Genomic DNA, 15,569 nt, shown 5'->3' with positions numbered 1-15,569 from the left:
TTTTCCAATGAAAAACTATTGCTGAATAATGCATTTCGAAAATGATTTTATGCTTTAATCTTTGAAGACCATCATACATATTTTTTTATGTTTTTTCCCTAAAAGCGGGGTTGTTGGAGATATTCAATATAATAATTATATTTATATTGAATGCTTCAAGAGCATTTAAATATAAAGAGAGGCACTTAAAAAATGTATATATATATAGGAAAATGATGGATTTACAACACCACCACAACAATTACACAATACCCTCTTACATGGGGTGGGGCCCAGTGTGTGGAGCCCACCCCTATGTGAGGGGGTGTTGTGCAATTGTTGTACTGGTGAAGTGTAAGAATCAAACCCCATATATATATATATATATATATATATATACATTGTTGTCTTTGTTTGTAGGTCGGGCCATTAATGTGATAAAGACCAGACCATTAAAATTCAAAAGTTGACTATAAGATCACCTTTTAACGAATAGATCAAAGATAACGTGTAGGTGTGCTTTAGACAAAGTAGGTAGCTATAATTAATGTGACAGCAGTGATAGAAATATCTGAAATATGACAAAGTGTGACTAAAAACAATTTCTTTTTTAGATTATTTGACAATCTAAGAAATTGACAATTGAAAAGGCCAAAAAAAGCCGATAAAAAAAAAAAAAAAAAAGTTGGCGCTTTTTTATAATCTTCGAGTTTAAGTCCCAACATTGATCATTGCAACATATATAGTAATTATTACATAAGCCAAGTTTAAATATAATTATTCTGATTCAAGAATCACTCCCAACTCATTGTCAAAGATGTTTTAATTTATAGGCATATTTTCTTTAGTTTTTATGGGGCTCGTAGAGGCAAAGACATTAGGAAGCATAATTAATTTATCTCCTTCTCTTTCTAACATTTAACATTTGAACCACATTTTTAATAGAATGACGATCTATTGAGTGCCGTTGAACGCACTAGAGTCCTATAGTTGCAAGTTTCTTTGCAATTTTAGTATCTTTATTATCCTCAACAAAGATTCGTATGTCTTTTTTTTGTTCCAAGAGATTGTAGATCCATTTTGAAAAGTAGACTTGGCTAGTGTTCTCAACTGTAACGTCGACATTTTTCCTCCCTCCAACTATTTCAAGTAACAATATTCCAAAGCTTGCTATAAACATCTGCTTTTACAGACACATTTCCAAAATTTTTAGAAAACATTTTAGGTGCAATGTAACCTGATGAGTGCCAAATATTGTATATTTAGACCATTTAATTCACATTTGTTAAACCTTTAGCTTTGTTATTTTTTAATGTTTTTTGTTAGTTTTTGTATTTTGGTATTTTTCAGATCATTGAAAGAAAACGGCAATTTTAAAGTGAAAAATGCAAAGTTTGGAAGGAAGCACACAGTCAAAATCGGATTGGATTAAATTTCACATTCTGCACAAGTCATAATATTTTGATTATAACTTTTAGCTCAAGTATCGAATTAAAGTGAAATCAGCAGCGTTGGAAAGCTAATTCAAAATTTTACAAACCATTGTGAAATATAATTTTCCTAATTCGAATGTCTGCCATGTCATAAATGCCCCGCAATATAAGAGCGCGAATTTTCTTGTTCCTAGCGGCTGCAAACACTCTAAACCCTAGCATTCTTTTCTCTTATTAGGGTTTTTGAGGGGTAGAGGTCCCATTTTGAAAATATGGCCATAAACCCTAGCTTTCTTTTCTCCTATTTGGGTTTAGAGGGGTAGATGTGTCATTTTGTAAAAGTTAAGTTTAACCTAATTTTTCACTATAAATACCCCATGCTATACACCACTTAGAACATTGAATCCCAACATTGTACATAGCAGCAGCTGGGTTATTTGGCTTCTATTCTTTGTAAGTTTTTATTTTTATGTTTTTAATAAAATTTAGTATTTTCTTTTTAGTGATGAGTAGCTAATTTTTCAACTAAGGTTGAGGATGAAACCTCACCTTTGATAATACTTTCATTCTTATTATTTTATCTTATGCAATTCCGATATTTATCAAATTATTGTTCAAGTCCAATATTCAATTAATTGATTATGTCTTTTGATTGAATGATTATTTATGAAAAGTTGGATATTTAATGTGTTTCAACCGATGGATACATCGAATGATTTGGTTGAAAGAAGATATCCATTGTGATTTGTTTGTCAAAACGGATACATTGGATGATTGATTTCAATTGAGTATTCGTTGTGATTTGTTATTAAGTTGGATTCATTGAATGATTTAATATAGTTTTTACGGAACCTTGAACAATGAATATGTCTTAATTGTTTATTAGGTGTATAAATAAAATACAAGAATGTGTTATTTGATATGGTGAGGTGGATTCTAAAACCTTAGAGTTTTTTTTTATTGATTGTTTTTAATTTAGTTTTTATTTAGTTTATTATTTTACATTATAAAATTCCAAAATTCGGAACTAGGTTAAGATAAAATTAGTTTATATAAAAATTAATTTTTGCAACGCAATTCCCTATGGATTCGACCTCGCACTTGCACATACACTATATTGCAAACGATTCGTGCGCTTGCGAGTATTAAAATTTGCACATCATAACCCATAGTCCCCCTAGCTGTGGTCATGGAAACTGCACTTTGATCCTTTGAACATAACTTGGCAAGACCAAAATCAAAAATTTTTGAATTGAAGTTCTGGTATAGCAAAACATTGTGAGGTTTAATATCAAAATGGAGGATTCGTTGGTCGTATCCTTGGTGAAGATATTCGATTCCTTTTGCTACACCAAAAGCAATATCTTGCAGCTTAACCTAATTAAGGATACGATTTTTGGCGGGCGTTGAAGATATAAACTTGTCTAGTGAATCATTTGGTAAAAACTCATAAATCAAAGCTCGTCTAAATCCATCAGCGCAATAGCCAACCAAGCGAGCGACATTAACATGATGGATCCTAGCCATTGTTCCTACTTCATTTATGAATTCTTCCCCATTTCCCATGGAAGTGTTCAGACTCTTCATTGCAACATGAATTTCATTGGAAAACTTTCCTTTGAACATTGTTCCATATGCTCCTTCACCTAACTTCTTAGTAAATTGATTTGTAATCCTTTTAATATTGGCATACGAGTATCTTGTGGGTTTGAAATTTATGTAGTCCTCCAAAAACATTTCAATCTTTGCTCGATGTTCTTTTTCTACTTTATCATTAGTATAGAAAGAGTAGAGAGCAAAGATAAAGAGAAGTATCAGAAATGGACCTAAGATGACAGCTGCATTATAAACATTCATGAATCAATAACTTTCTTCTCCACAATTATAAGAATAATTTCAAATATCAAATAGACCACTCACCAGCAATCTTTAACTTTGATATTAATGCACCTGTAAAGATTTAACACAATCAACTTTTTTCATTAGTGTACATTTCAAAATATAAATAATTAAGTACAAAGGTTCATGAAATGAATTGAATAGAGATTGAATACCTTTAGTATGTGTAGGAATGCACTGAGTTCCTGATCCACTGCTATTACTCTTCCCACATCTCTTGCCTTTCACTTCACAGTATCTGCAGTCTGGAGTGGACCAATTCAATTGAACAAATTTATCAGGATGGAATATTATAGCACCAGCTGGAATTGATACAAGATTATACATCTTTGTACAAGATATAAGGGACGCCGTGATGTAAGTCGCAGGATAAACTTGGTAGGTTGGGCCACTAAGACAAGGGATCAGAGGGTAAACCATTTATTCTGATCTTGGGGAACAATTCAATAAGGCATAGTCGGAAAGGTCATCAGGGGAATTTACTTTGAATCGGAAAGGAGAGGAATCAGACAAATTGAGCCACTGAAGCTGCGGCCTTGGGAAGCAATGATGCGGATCATATAATTGAATTACTTGAGATTTGTAGTTAATCTCTCTAACAGAGAGCTTCACTGATCAGGCTGGGTGTTAAATCGAAAGGGAAATCGGATGGCTGGGCCATGGTCTCCACAACGTGATTCAGTACACCCATTTTGGGCATCTCCAATGTCTATGATGAAAGCCACTAACAAGAACTAGTATGAGAAAACCATTTCTATGCAAATATCAAGCAGCAATGGTTCTCAGCGTCTTAAATAGATACTTCATAAAAGGCCTATTTTTCAATATATGACGTAGGTGCTTACGCCTTATAAGTCTAAATTATTTATTTACTTTGTCTATGTATAGACTTTGCTATGGAATAATGTGGAAGCTCTCTCTCTCTCTCTCTCACTAGATCTCGATGGCAAGAGGAATGGGTAGACTGACGGCCCTTATTGTTGTTGTCGTCCTCCTTCATCAAACTTGCAATACTAGTACCGCTGAGGATCACTGTACTCCTTCATGCGGCTCTATCCTTAACATAAGCTATCCGTTTCGATTAACGAGCGATCCAGAAAACTGCGGCGATCAAATGTATAATCTTTCATGTGAGAATAACCAAACACTAGTGTTACACTTATATCATGAAAGATACTATGTACGACAAATCAATTACACTGACTACTCAATCCGAGTTGTAGACCCAAGTATTGGACTAAACGCTAATGATCAGTACTACTCCTTCATCCCTCGTTATTCTCTAGATAGAGCTAATTTCAGTCCAAGGGATCCATATCAAATGTATGCTCAGGGAGAGAATACACATCCTGGATCAGACCGTATGTATTTTGTGAAATGTGAAAAGCCAGTGAATTCTAGGTATCATTTAAACATTTCTGTTTGCTTTGAGGGTGGAGTGTATTCTTCCAAGACGTATACATATGCTCTATTCTGGGAATATCGTTCTGCACTGAAGTTGGGGGACTTGTGCCAAGTAGAGCAAATATCTCTGGCATCCTGGTCAAATCGTTATTATAATGATGACTTGAGAAATATTTCTTGTACAGACTTCCACAATAAATTGCTATGGGGTTTTGAGCTTTCCTGGTTCCGAGCTTATTGTGGCTGCAGAGGGGAACAATGAATTGTTATTGAGGCGAACAATGAATTGTTATTGCTTCGTCAATGAGGCGAACAATATTGTTTCTTGCTATTCAAATGGTGCGTAAAAGAAAGCATTCGAGAAAAAAGACAACACGTACACTTGCAATTTCTAATTAAATTTCTTACATGTTTATCACTAAATTTCTGTTTCGTTCTTTTCTCATCGCTTCTAAACGCTAACGTTATTCTTTTCTTTGGCAAACAAGGAATCCTTGACAATATATACAGAGGTAAGTTCTAAGATACCTCAAGTCTAGAGGTTTATAGAGTTATTTTGTTGAACAAATAGCATGTGCTATCATTAATTATGCAAACAGCCCAGAGGCTTACAATTTGAAAGTAAGGGGACAAGACCCCCCAACTCTCTAAGCCAGAAGGATTTGGCTTAGTAAAATAGCTACCTAAGCAAAAATACAAATTTTACAAGAATGACACTTGGGCCTCTCTTACAATAACGCTCACACTCTAAAGAAAGAGGGTTGATTTAGCAATTAGCCAACAAATATTTTCATAAAATTTGATCCAAACACAAGTAGGCTATGACCGGAGAAAAACAAGATAATAACACAAACACAAAAAAGCAAAAACACCCAAAAACAAGCTGCCGGCAGTGGAGAAGGAGGCCAAAGACGCCGGACGGCGGCGCGTGTAGGACACGCGTTGTCACCGGAACCACCCAGACGAAGATCCGACGCATTAGAACTGGTTGCCACCGTGCACGGCCTAAAAAAAGCAGAACGTGGCCCACACGTGCACCAAAGAATATAAAGCTCCTAGGCGCATGGGAACCACGCGCCGATCACCGACGACCGACAAGATCGGAGCTTGCGGCGACAGGGGCGGAAGACGGCGGGGAACGCTACTAGGGGGCGCGAGTCAATCAGAAGTCGGGGGAGAAGTGTAGATCTGGCTTCCAAAATCAAAGAAAAAACAGTGAAAAAACCGGCAAAAAATCATCCTATCGACGACACGTTGGCTAGGCTACTCCCCCATAGAAGACATCTTGAGATGAATAATCCTGCCAAAACGAAAAGAAATAACAAAGAAAACCAAAAAAATGCCACCATAACCCAAAAAAGCTAAGGGAAGGTCAACTATCACCGGATCTAGTCGGGGAGAACAAAATCTTCACAACCCTAGAAGTTGGGAGAAAACTAACCCCACTGGACCAACTCAGGGGAACAAAAAAACACATTGACTCACGAGGAGCCAAAGGGAAATCACCACCAGGAGGGGGAGGCGTGAGGCCACCCCCACGCCTCCCCCTCCCGGTGAAAACCATGCTCACAAGGGAGGGGCTCTAGAGGAGAGAAGATGAAATAACAAGGGAGTTATAGGAATTTTGGAAACAAAATATGATTTAGATTCTATTTTTTTCAAAAATAAATCATATTTTATTTAATTTTTTCAAAACAAATTATATTTTATTCAACTTTTTCTAAATAAATCATATTTTATTCATCATTTTTTAAAAAGTCAAATTTCGAAATTCGCAAACAAAATAAAAATTCAATTATGATTTCAAAAATTCAACACCCAAACGCACCATAACATACCTCAAGTCTAGAGGTTTATAGAGTTATTTATATTTATAGACTTTTAAAATTATTCAAATCACCTTTTTGATTAATTGACAATTAAATTTATTTATTTATTTATTTTCGTGTTGCAGTTATTGTGATAATACTAGCACAACTAGAGGACTTGGGTAAGAACCTTTATCTTCTTCTTTTTTTTTTTTTCTTTTTTTTTTTTTTTTTTTTTTTTTTTTTTTTTTTCTGATGCATGGTTATTCTTTTGTTTGTCAATACAGTATTATATCAACTACCAATATAAGCTATTTGACAAAGGTGAGGCTTCAATCTTAAAAATTTATTTGCAGGATAAATTCCCTATGGGCAATTTGGTAATTAAATTTAGTATAGAATAAAACAACGACATAGAAATGAAATATTGATTGTCCGCTATGATTATGCAAGAGGTTTTTACTGTTGCTTTTATTTCTTCTTAAGCATGGCCATTTGTTTACGCAATTTTATTAATTTATTTATTAATTTTTTTTTTTTTCATACTTCTTGCAGCTCCTCCAATCAGTTTACTAGCGTACATGACCGTGGACTACGGTAAGAATAATCTTCTCTCCTTTGATCTTTTTTTTTTTTTTTTTTTTTCCTCTTTAGCAGATCATTCTATACACTGTTAAGCATGGATTAATTTATGACATGTAGCCAAAATGAAAATATGAATTATTACCTGAAAAAGATAACCAGTATTGTGTTAGAAATTGAAAACTACACACACTAAAAGAGAGAATGAAAAGGAAGAGAGACAATAAATTGATAGAGGACTTTATATTCTTTTATTCAATTTAATTAAAAATAACTTGCTAACTTCTCCACATTAACTCCATTCATTTACATCTCAAATAACTCTCATGTAACTCCTATGTAAAATAACTCTTGAATACTCTAACGACACAACCTCTTCAAGTCACTTAATTAGTGACTTACAAGAATAAGAAAATACTCAAATAAATGTTACTAAAAATTAAGTTTATTATTCAACATCTCCTTTTAAACTTAATTTCTAGTGACTCCAAGTAATGCTCGTAACTTGCTAAAAATCTCATTCTTTAGAGGCTTTGTAAAAATATCCGCAACTTGATCATGAGTCTTCACAAACTTGAGTTGTACCTCCTTCTTGATGATACACTCTCTAATAAAATGATACCTGGTGTCGATGTGTTTGCTCCGATCATGGAATACTGGATTTTTCGCCAATGCAATTGCCGACTTGTTGTCAACAAAAATTTCCGTAGCATCCTCTTGTGGCATGTGTAGCTCTTTCAACAATTTCCTCAACTAAATTGCATGACAAACACTTGATGTAGCGGCAACATATTCAGCTTCACATGTTGAAAGTGTCACAATTGGTTGCTTTTTAGAACTCCAAGTAAATGCCGAACTCCCCAAATAAAAAACAAATCCAGTTGTGCTCTTTCTATCATCTACATCTCCACCCCAATCACTATCACTATAACCCACAAGCTTGAATTCATTAGAGGATGGATAAAATAAACCAAAATCAATTGTACCTTTGATATAACGAAGAATTATTTTAGCCGCCTTGAAATGAGTTGTGGTAGGTAATTCCATATAACGACTAACAAGCCCAACTCCATAGAGAATATCCGGCCTTGTGCATGTCAAATATCTCAAGCTTCCAACTAAACTCTTGAAGATTGTTGGATCCACCATTTTTCCTTCTTCATGCTTTGACAATTTAATCACACATTCTACCGGAGTACTAACATGTTTGCAATTGTTCATCTTGAACTCTTTTGAGCATTTCTCTTGCGAAACTTCCTTGAGAAATAAAAATTCATTTATCCATTTGCTTTACTTCAATTCAAAGATAATAGGACATGAGGCCAATATCTGTCATTTCGAATTCTTGAGTCATTGCTTTGTTGAAATCCTCGAACATACTTGGATTGTTGCCTGTAAAAATTAAGTCATTCACATATAAGCAAACAAGCAAAATATTTCCATTTTCACGCACCTTAGTATGAAGAGCATATTCATGAGGACATTTGGTGAAGCCATTCTTTTGAAAGTAGTTATCAATTATACTATTCCATGTCATTGGTGCTTGTTTTAAGCCATATAATGTCTTTTTCAACTCAAGACTTTCTCCTCATCCCCTTTGATGACATAGCCCATAGGTTGTTCAACATAAATTTTTTCTTCAAGAATTTCATTCAAGAAAGCGGATTTTACATCCATTTGATAAATCTTCCATTTATTTTGAGTCGCAAGAGAAATTACCATCCTAAAGGTTTCCAACCGTGCAACAGGAGCAAAAACTTCACCATAATCAATGTCGGGTCGTTGGCTATAACCCTTGGCAACCAACCTTGCTTTGTATCTCTCGATTTCTCCTTTAGCATTCTTCTTTGCCTTAAACACCCACTTCACTTCAATGGGTTTTTGTTCTTTTGGAATAGTCGTCAACTCCCATGTGTTGTTCTTTTCAATTGCTTTGATTTCCTGATCCATGGCATTTTTCCATTTTTCATCTTGCACCGCTTCTTCAAAAGCTATTGGTTCACAATTCACAAAATGACAATAAAGAGTTAGATCATCATTTAAATTCTCTGTTACCTCATATAGTTCTTGGAGACTTCTCATGTGTGGTGACCTTTCATGAGAACTTCCTCTCGAAGATGATGGCGACGGTGTACACTAGAATTTGTTGGTGATGGAGAACGTGTAGTGAACTCTTCGTTTCTTAGCTCTTCTTCTTCTTCACGAAAAGGAAAGAAATCATATTTTTCTTCCTTTTGAGTGCTCAAATCCCAAAAATCTTCTTCATCAAACTCCACATCTCTACTAATTACAATTTTACCGGAATTTGGATTGTAAAGCTTGTAGCCTTTAGAACTTGAGTCATAGCCAATGAAAATGTACCTCTTGCTTTTATCATCAAGCTTTGACCGTTCTTGATCCAGTACATGTGTATAGCCAATACTTCCAAATCCTCGCAAAGGAGAGACACTTGGCTTTCTTCCGCTCCATGCTTCTTGTGATGTTTTGTTCCATAAGCCTTTTGTAGGACAACAATTTGATAAATATACAGCACAATCAACAGCTTCCGCCCAAAATTCTTTAGGCATTCTCTTTGTCTTCAACATGCTTCGAGCCATATTGAGAATTGTCATATTCTTTCTTTCAACAACACCATTTTGTTGTGGTGATCTCGGAACCGTTAAAGGACGACGAATTCCATTTGTTTCACAAAATTCTTTAAATTCATTAGATGTGAATTCGCCTTCTCTATCGGATATCAAGGATTTAATACAATAACCACTTTGTTTTTCTACAAAGACTTTGAATTTTTTGAAAACTTCAAAGACTTGAGCTTTTTCCTTCAAAAAATAGACCCATGTTTTTCTACTAAAGTCATCAATGAAAAGGAGGAAGTAACGGTTTTTACCGAATGAAGATGGCTTAATTGGTCCACAAACATCCACATGAACAACTTGAAGCGGCTCATTTGCTCTTGTAGTAGATTCTTTTGGAAAGCTTTTCCGGAATTGTTTGCCAACAAGACATCCTTCGCAAAGTTGATCCGGTTGATTAATGGAAGGCAAGCCATTCACCATATTCTTTTGTCCCAACAATTTTAATCCGCCAAAATTTTCATGTCCAAACCTCAAATGCTAAAGCCAAGATGAATCTTTCAAACAAGTCTTGAGACATTTAGTCACATCTGTTTGAATATTTAATAAAAACATTCTATTGCTTGTCATGGGAACTTTGGCTATCAAATTCTTCTTGTTATTTCTTAGTAAAAGACTACGATTTTTCATATGAATTTCGTAGTCTTTTTCCAAGAGTTGTCCCAAGCTCAAAATATTACTTTTCATACTTGGAATAAAATAAACATTTGTAATAAATTGATGTTCTCCATTTTTCAAGCGAATTAAGATTGTACATTTTCCTTTTATTGGAACTTTAGACAAGTCTCCAAAGTAACATTCCCGCTCACCAATTCATCAAGCTCTACAAACTTGTTTTTGTCTCTACACATATGGTTGCTTGCCGCATTATCAAGATATCACGAGTTCTTTTCTCCCCTTTCTTCTCCTTTATAAGCTAGCAACAAAGTAGGCTCCGCTTCCTCATTTTCAGCATAATTAACTTTATCTTCAACATTGTTAGTATGGTTTCTACACTTCCAAGCATAATGACCATATTTTTGGCAATTATAACATTTAACTTGAGATTTATCATACCTTCTTCCATATTGCTTCAAATTATTTCCTCTTCCTCGTCCTCGTCCTCTTGATGCTTGACCTCTCTCTTCGTAATTGAAACTATTACGTTTGCCTCTTCCTCTTCCTCTTCCTCTACCACGGCCACGGCCTCGTCCACGTCCACGTCATTGTCCTTGTCCTTGTCCTTTTTGACTATTTTCTTGTTCTTCTTCCTTATCTTTGAAACAAATCTTTGTAGCAAGAACTTGTTCCAATGACTCTTCTTTCTTCTTGTTGAGCCTTTCTTCATGGGCTTGAAGAGATCCCATGAGTTGATCAACACTCATGATTTCTAAATCTTTTGACTCTTCAATAGCAACAACGATATGGTCAAATCTTTGTTGCAAGGAACGAAGGATCTTTTCAATGGCTCGAACATCCTCCAATCTTTTTCCATATCTCTTCATTTGATTTACCATGGTCAACACCCTTGAAAAATAATCTGCGATCGACTCGAATTCTTTCATTCGCAAAACTTCAAATTCGCCTCTTAACGTTTGAAGGCGAACTTTCTTCACTTTATCAACTCCTTGATGAGAGCTTGTGAGAATCTCTCATGCTTGCTTGGAGGTGGTTGCATTCGCCACCTTCTCGAACATAGCCTCATCCAAACATTGATAAATAAGGGTGAGAGCTTGTTGATCCTTCTTTCAAAGTTTCTGCAACGTCTCTCTTTGATTAGGACTCAAAGGAGTTTCGTCACTAGGCTCACTGTAGCCTTTCTCTACAATCTTCCAAGTATCTTGCGATCCAAGCAATGCCTTCTTACGAATGCACCAATTATCAAAATTGTCTTTGGAAATGTGAGGGAATTGAAATGGAAAGGTTGAATTGGCCATTTCTCTAGGATCAATAAGCTGAGCTCTAATACTAATTTGTTAGAAATTGAAAACCACACACACTTAGGGGTGGGCACGGGGCGGGGCGGGGTGGATTTCCGCCCTTTTTGCCCCCGCCCCGCAACCTTGTGGTTTCAGAAATTTACACCCGTGACCCGCTGAAATTCAGTCGTATCCGTGCAGGGCGGGGTGGTGCGGGGAGGGGTGGTGCGGGGCGGATTGTGCGGGTTGGGCGGGGCGGGACGGTGTTTCTCATCTTCTCTAAAAGCTCAATGAATCAAACCTTAAGATTCAAAGCAATCCCCCAAAATCCCAATCAGAACCCAGAACAAAACCAATAAAATTAAAGTCAGATAAGGAACCGCCAGAAAACCTGCAAAATCAAACCCTAGGATCCAACCAATAAAACCTGCAAACCCAAACAATGAACCACCATAAAATGACCCATGAGGATTGAAGAGTCGAAAAATTACAAAAATGAAAAAAAGAAAGGACTCAGAACGGAGGAATGATTCGCAGGGATGGGGTGACTGAGTTAGGGTTTCGGTGAAGGTTGAAGAAGATGAAGAGGCTAAGATCGGCTCAGTGTGAAGAGAGGAGAAAAATGAAGGGAAGGGGAGGCTGTGTGGCGCAATCTCTAGAACTAGAAGAAAAGAAACGAAAAGATAAGAGGGGGGGTACTGCTAGGGTTAAGTGGCAGGATTTTTTGATTTATTTTCTTTTATTCATGTAGTGCAGGGCGGTGCGGTGCGGGGTGGGGACCCGAGATTTTTCAAAATCCCTACCCGTAAACCGCACCGCACCGCATAGATTTACTGGATTGGGACCGAAAACCGCAAAAAATGAAAGAAATCCGGCTACTTGCGGGGAGGGGTGGGGCGGGGGCTTCGGATCGGGGCGGGTCCTGCACAGCCCTACACATACTAAGAGAGAGAATGAAAAGGAAGAGAGACAATAAATTGATAGAGGACTTTATATTCTTTTATTCAATTTAATTAAAAATAACTTGCTTACATGGGTATTTATAAGATACAAATGACCCTTCTAACTTCTTCACATTAACTCCATTCATTTACATCTCAAATAACTCCCATGTAACTCCTATGTAAAATAACTCTTGAACACTCAAAAGACACAACTTCTTCAAATCACTTAATTAGTAACTTACAAGAATAAGAAAAGACTTAAATAAATGTTACTAAAAATTAAGTTTATTATTCAACATATTGTACTTAATTACTACGATAAATATATATTTACAGCAATGCAGCAACATGTCGGCTTACAATCTATGCTCGGTGATGTTCTTCCGTAGGACTATTCCAAGCAGCAAAAATAATATTGGGGACTCCATTTGTGATTGCCCTCTTGATATATAAATGGAATAGGAGGCATGTATCCATGTATGATGTTGAAGAATTTCTACAAAGTCACAATAACCGTATGCCAATAAGGTACTCTTATTCCGAAATTAGGAAGATTACCAAAAGTTTCAAGGAGAAATTGGGCGAAGGAGGTTATGGCACTGTATTTAAAGGAACACTTCAAAGTGGTCGTCTTGTGGCTATAAAGATGTTAGGTAAATCCAAAGCTAACGAACAAGATTTTATAAGCGAAGTTGCAACCATTGGAAGAATTCACCATGTTAATGTAGTGCAACTCATTGGTTTTTGCGTTGAAGGATCGAAACGGGCTTTCGTATATGAGTTTATGCCTAATGGTTCCCTAAATAAACACATATTTTTGCCAGAAGTATGCACACTCCTAAGTTATGATCAAATGTATGATATAGCTCTAGGAGTGGCTCGTGGGATTGAATATTTACATCAAGGATGTGACATGCAAATTTTACATTTTGATATCAAACCTCACAACATTCTTCTTGATGAAAATTTTACTCCTAAGGTTTCCGACTTTGGAGTAGCAAAATTATATTCAGTAAATGACAGCATTGTTTCTTTGACTGCTGTTAGAGGGACATTAGGATACATGGCTCCTGAGTTGTTCTACAAAAATATTGGAGGCGTCTCATACAAAGTTGATGTTTATAGTTTTGGAATGTTATTGATGGAAATGGTTGGAAGAAGAAAGAATATAAATGCATTTGCAGAACACTCAAGCCAAATATACTTCCCTACTTGGGTTTATGACCAATGGCAAAATGGAAACGACAAAGAAATATTGGAAGACGCCACGGAGGAGGAAAAGAAAATAGGCAATAAGATGATCATTGTTGCATTATGGTGTATACAAATGAAGCCTAATGACCGCCCCTCAATGAAAAAAGTCGTTCAAATGCTTGAAGGAGATGTTGAATGCTTACAAATGCCTTCCAAGTCTTTCCTCTCATCACTAGACCAAATCGTAACAGGTGGTGGAGAAAATTTGAATCAATCAAATGAATCAAGTCAATCATCTCAATTTTAAATACAAATTAACTTATATATGAGTATTTTGATTTATTATATCCTTGTTCAAGGAGAAAATTAGTTTTCTCATATATATTTAATAGCACAAAGATGCTTAACATTTATGTGTAATAAATAAGAGTTTGTTTGATTTAAGATAACTCTTCCTGTTACATAATTTTTTTTATATTCAATTCCATTTTCTCATACTTGAACAATGAATTTGAGTTTGAAGTTTGAGAAGATATGTTGCTACTCTTCATTCTCTACTAATAATCCTTTGCTTTGTGAATTTGACATATTTAATTGGACCACCTTGTCATTTAGAGATAATATTGTTGACATTCATGAAATTTTATTTTTGAATGTGGAAGCCAACAAACAATTTGAGCAACTTTTTATTTGAAAGGTTTGAAGACATAGAATGTTAAAACAGTGGTTAAATATTTAAAGTTACCCTAAAAAGTTTTGGATAGTGAATAGTGATAGAAGACATCAAAAACCTTTTCCCAATAATATCAATATCTAAAGGGCCATCTAGATGTTCTTCAAATATTTTCTTCACCAAAAAGCATCGAGCACTATAGCCTATAAGTTTCTATTACCATGAGAAATTTACTTACTAATGGAAATTACATTTTCAAGTTAATTAAGAAACTTTAATTCAAGGAAAAATTCCACATACCCCCTTCAAATTACCACCCAATTGACAATATTCCCCATAAACTTTAGATTGTGACAAAATGCAACATCAATCAATATATAACAAGTATGAAGAGTAGCATTAGGCTTCGTTTTTGCTCTTTTTCCTTTTGTAGATAAGCAAATAGTTGATGAACTTAAAACTGAAAAGGGCAAAAACAAAACAATAAATAACAAAGACCCGCAGCTTGCGAGATATCATTTTTTTAATAGCCCATAACTGAGATTGGGCTTGGGCCTCGCGTTGGGTTGGCAATTGTGGACGATAAAATTTAAGCTGAATCAGAGAACCCATTAGCTTACTAGATTTGGCATTTGGGTTAGCTTTCGACTGTAGGAAATAGGAATCCACTCTTTACTTAGTACGTTTGGCATTGTAATTTTGTAGACAAAAAATGTGATTTTAAATTAAATCACAGAAGATGTATCATTTTGATCTTTTTGACAAAAATTGGAACCATAAAAAAAAAAAAAAAAAAAAAAAAAAACTTGACATATTAAATTACCTCACGTATTTATGATTAATGTTGCTAAACATTAAATTTGTGTAAGTCATATTATACCATGTAGATACATAGCATCCAGTGTAGATAGCCCCAGAGTTCAAGGGTTGTTTATATCCTTATTTATTAACCATTCATACTATTTTATTAATTAGAGTCTATTGTATTTGTATAAATATATGCTTTTGTTGGTAATTTTCTTTGGCTCAAACTTCTACTTTGAACTGTTCGGTTTGATGGAATTTTTTATGGGCATGTATAGTCTTGGGTTTAAGTTTTGGCATTTCTCTCATGCCCATTCA

The 15,569-nt window shown here is 35.3% G+C and overlaps 2 protein-coding genes and 1 pseudogene across 2 annotated transcripts; 2 read left to right on the top strand and 1 right to left on the bottom strand.

The window, feature by feature from the left end:
- Positions 1-801: 801 nt before the first annotated feature.
- Positions 802-3,731, bottom strand: LOC133878949 (rust resistance kinase Lr10-like; annotated as a pseudogene).
- A 523-nt stretch (positions 3,732-4,254) lies between these two features.
- On the top strand, positions 4,255-4,977 carry LOC133878948 (uncharacterized). Its single transcript, XM_062317510.1, has one exon. It carries the CDS (start codon positions 4,255-4,257, stop codon positions 4,975-4,977), a length of 723 nt encoding a protein of 240 aa, XP_062173494.1.
- A 2,104-nt stretch (positions 4,978-7,081) lies between these two features.
- Positions 7,082-14,196, top strand: LOC133880713 (rust resistance kinase Lr10-like). The gene is made up of 2 exons (XM_062319708.1): positions 7,082-7,120; positions 12,970-14,196. The coding sequence occupies exons 1-2, from the start codon at positions 7,105-7,107 to the stop codon at positions 14,079-14,081; spliced, it is 1,128 nt and encodes a 375-aa protein (XP_062175692.1). The 5' UTR covers positions 7,082-7,104; the 3' UTR covers positions 14,082-14,196.
- Positions 14,197-15,569: the final 1,373 nt, after the last annotated feature.

Source organism: Alnus glutinosa, chromosome 10, assembly GCF_958979055.1.
Source record: "Alnus glutinosa chromosome 10, dhAlnGlut1.1, whole genome shotgun sequence".
NCBI lineage: Eukaryota > Viridiplantae > Streptophyta > Magnoliopsida > Fagales > Betulaceae > Alnus > Alnus glutinosa.
Note: the sequence above shows the minus strand (reverse complement) of the source record. Positions and strands in the feature narration are given on the sequence as shown.

Excerpts from the sequence above, each read along its gene's own strand:
- LOC133878948 (XM_062317510.1), top strand. The coding sequence starts at position 4,255 with ATGGCAAGAGGAATGGGTAGACTGACGGCCCTTATTGTTGTTGTCGTC.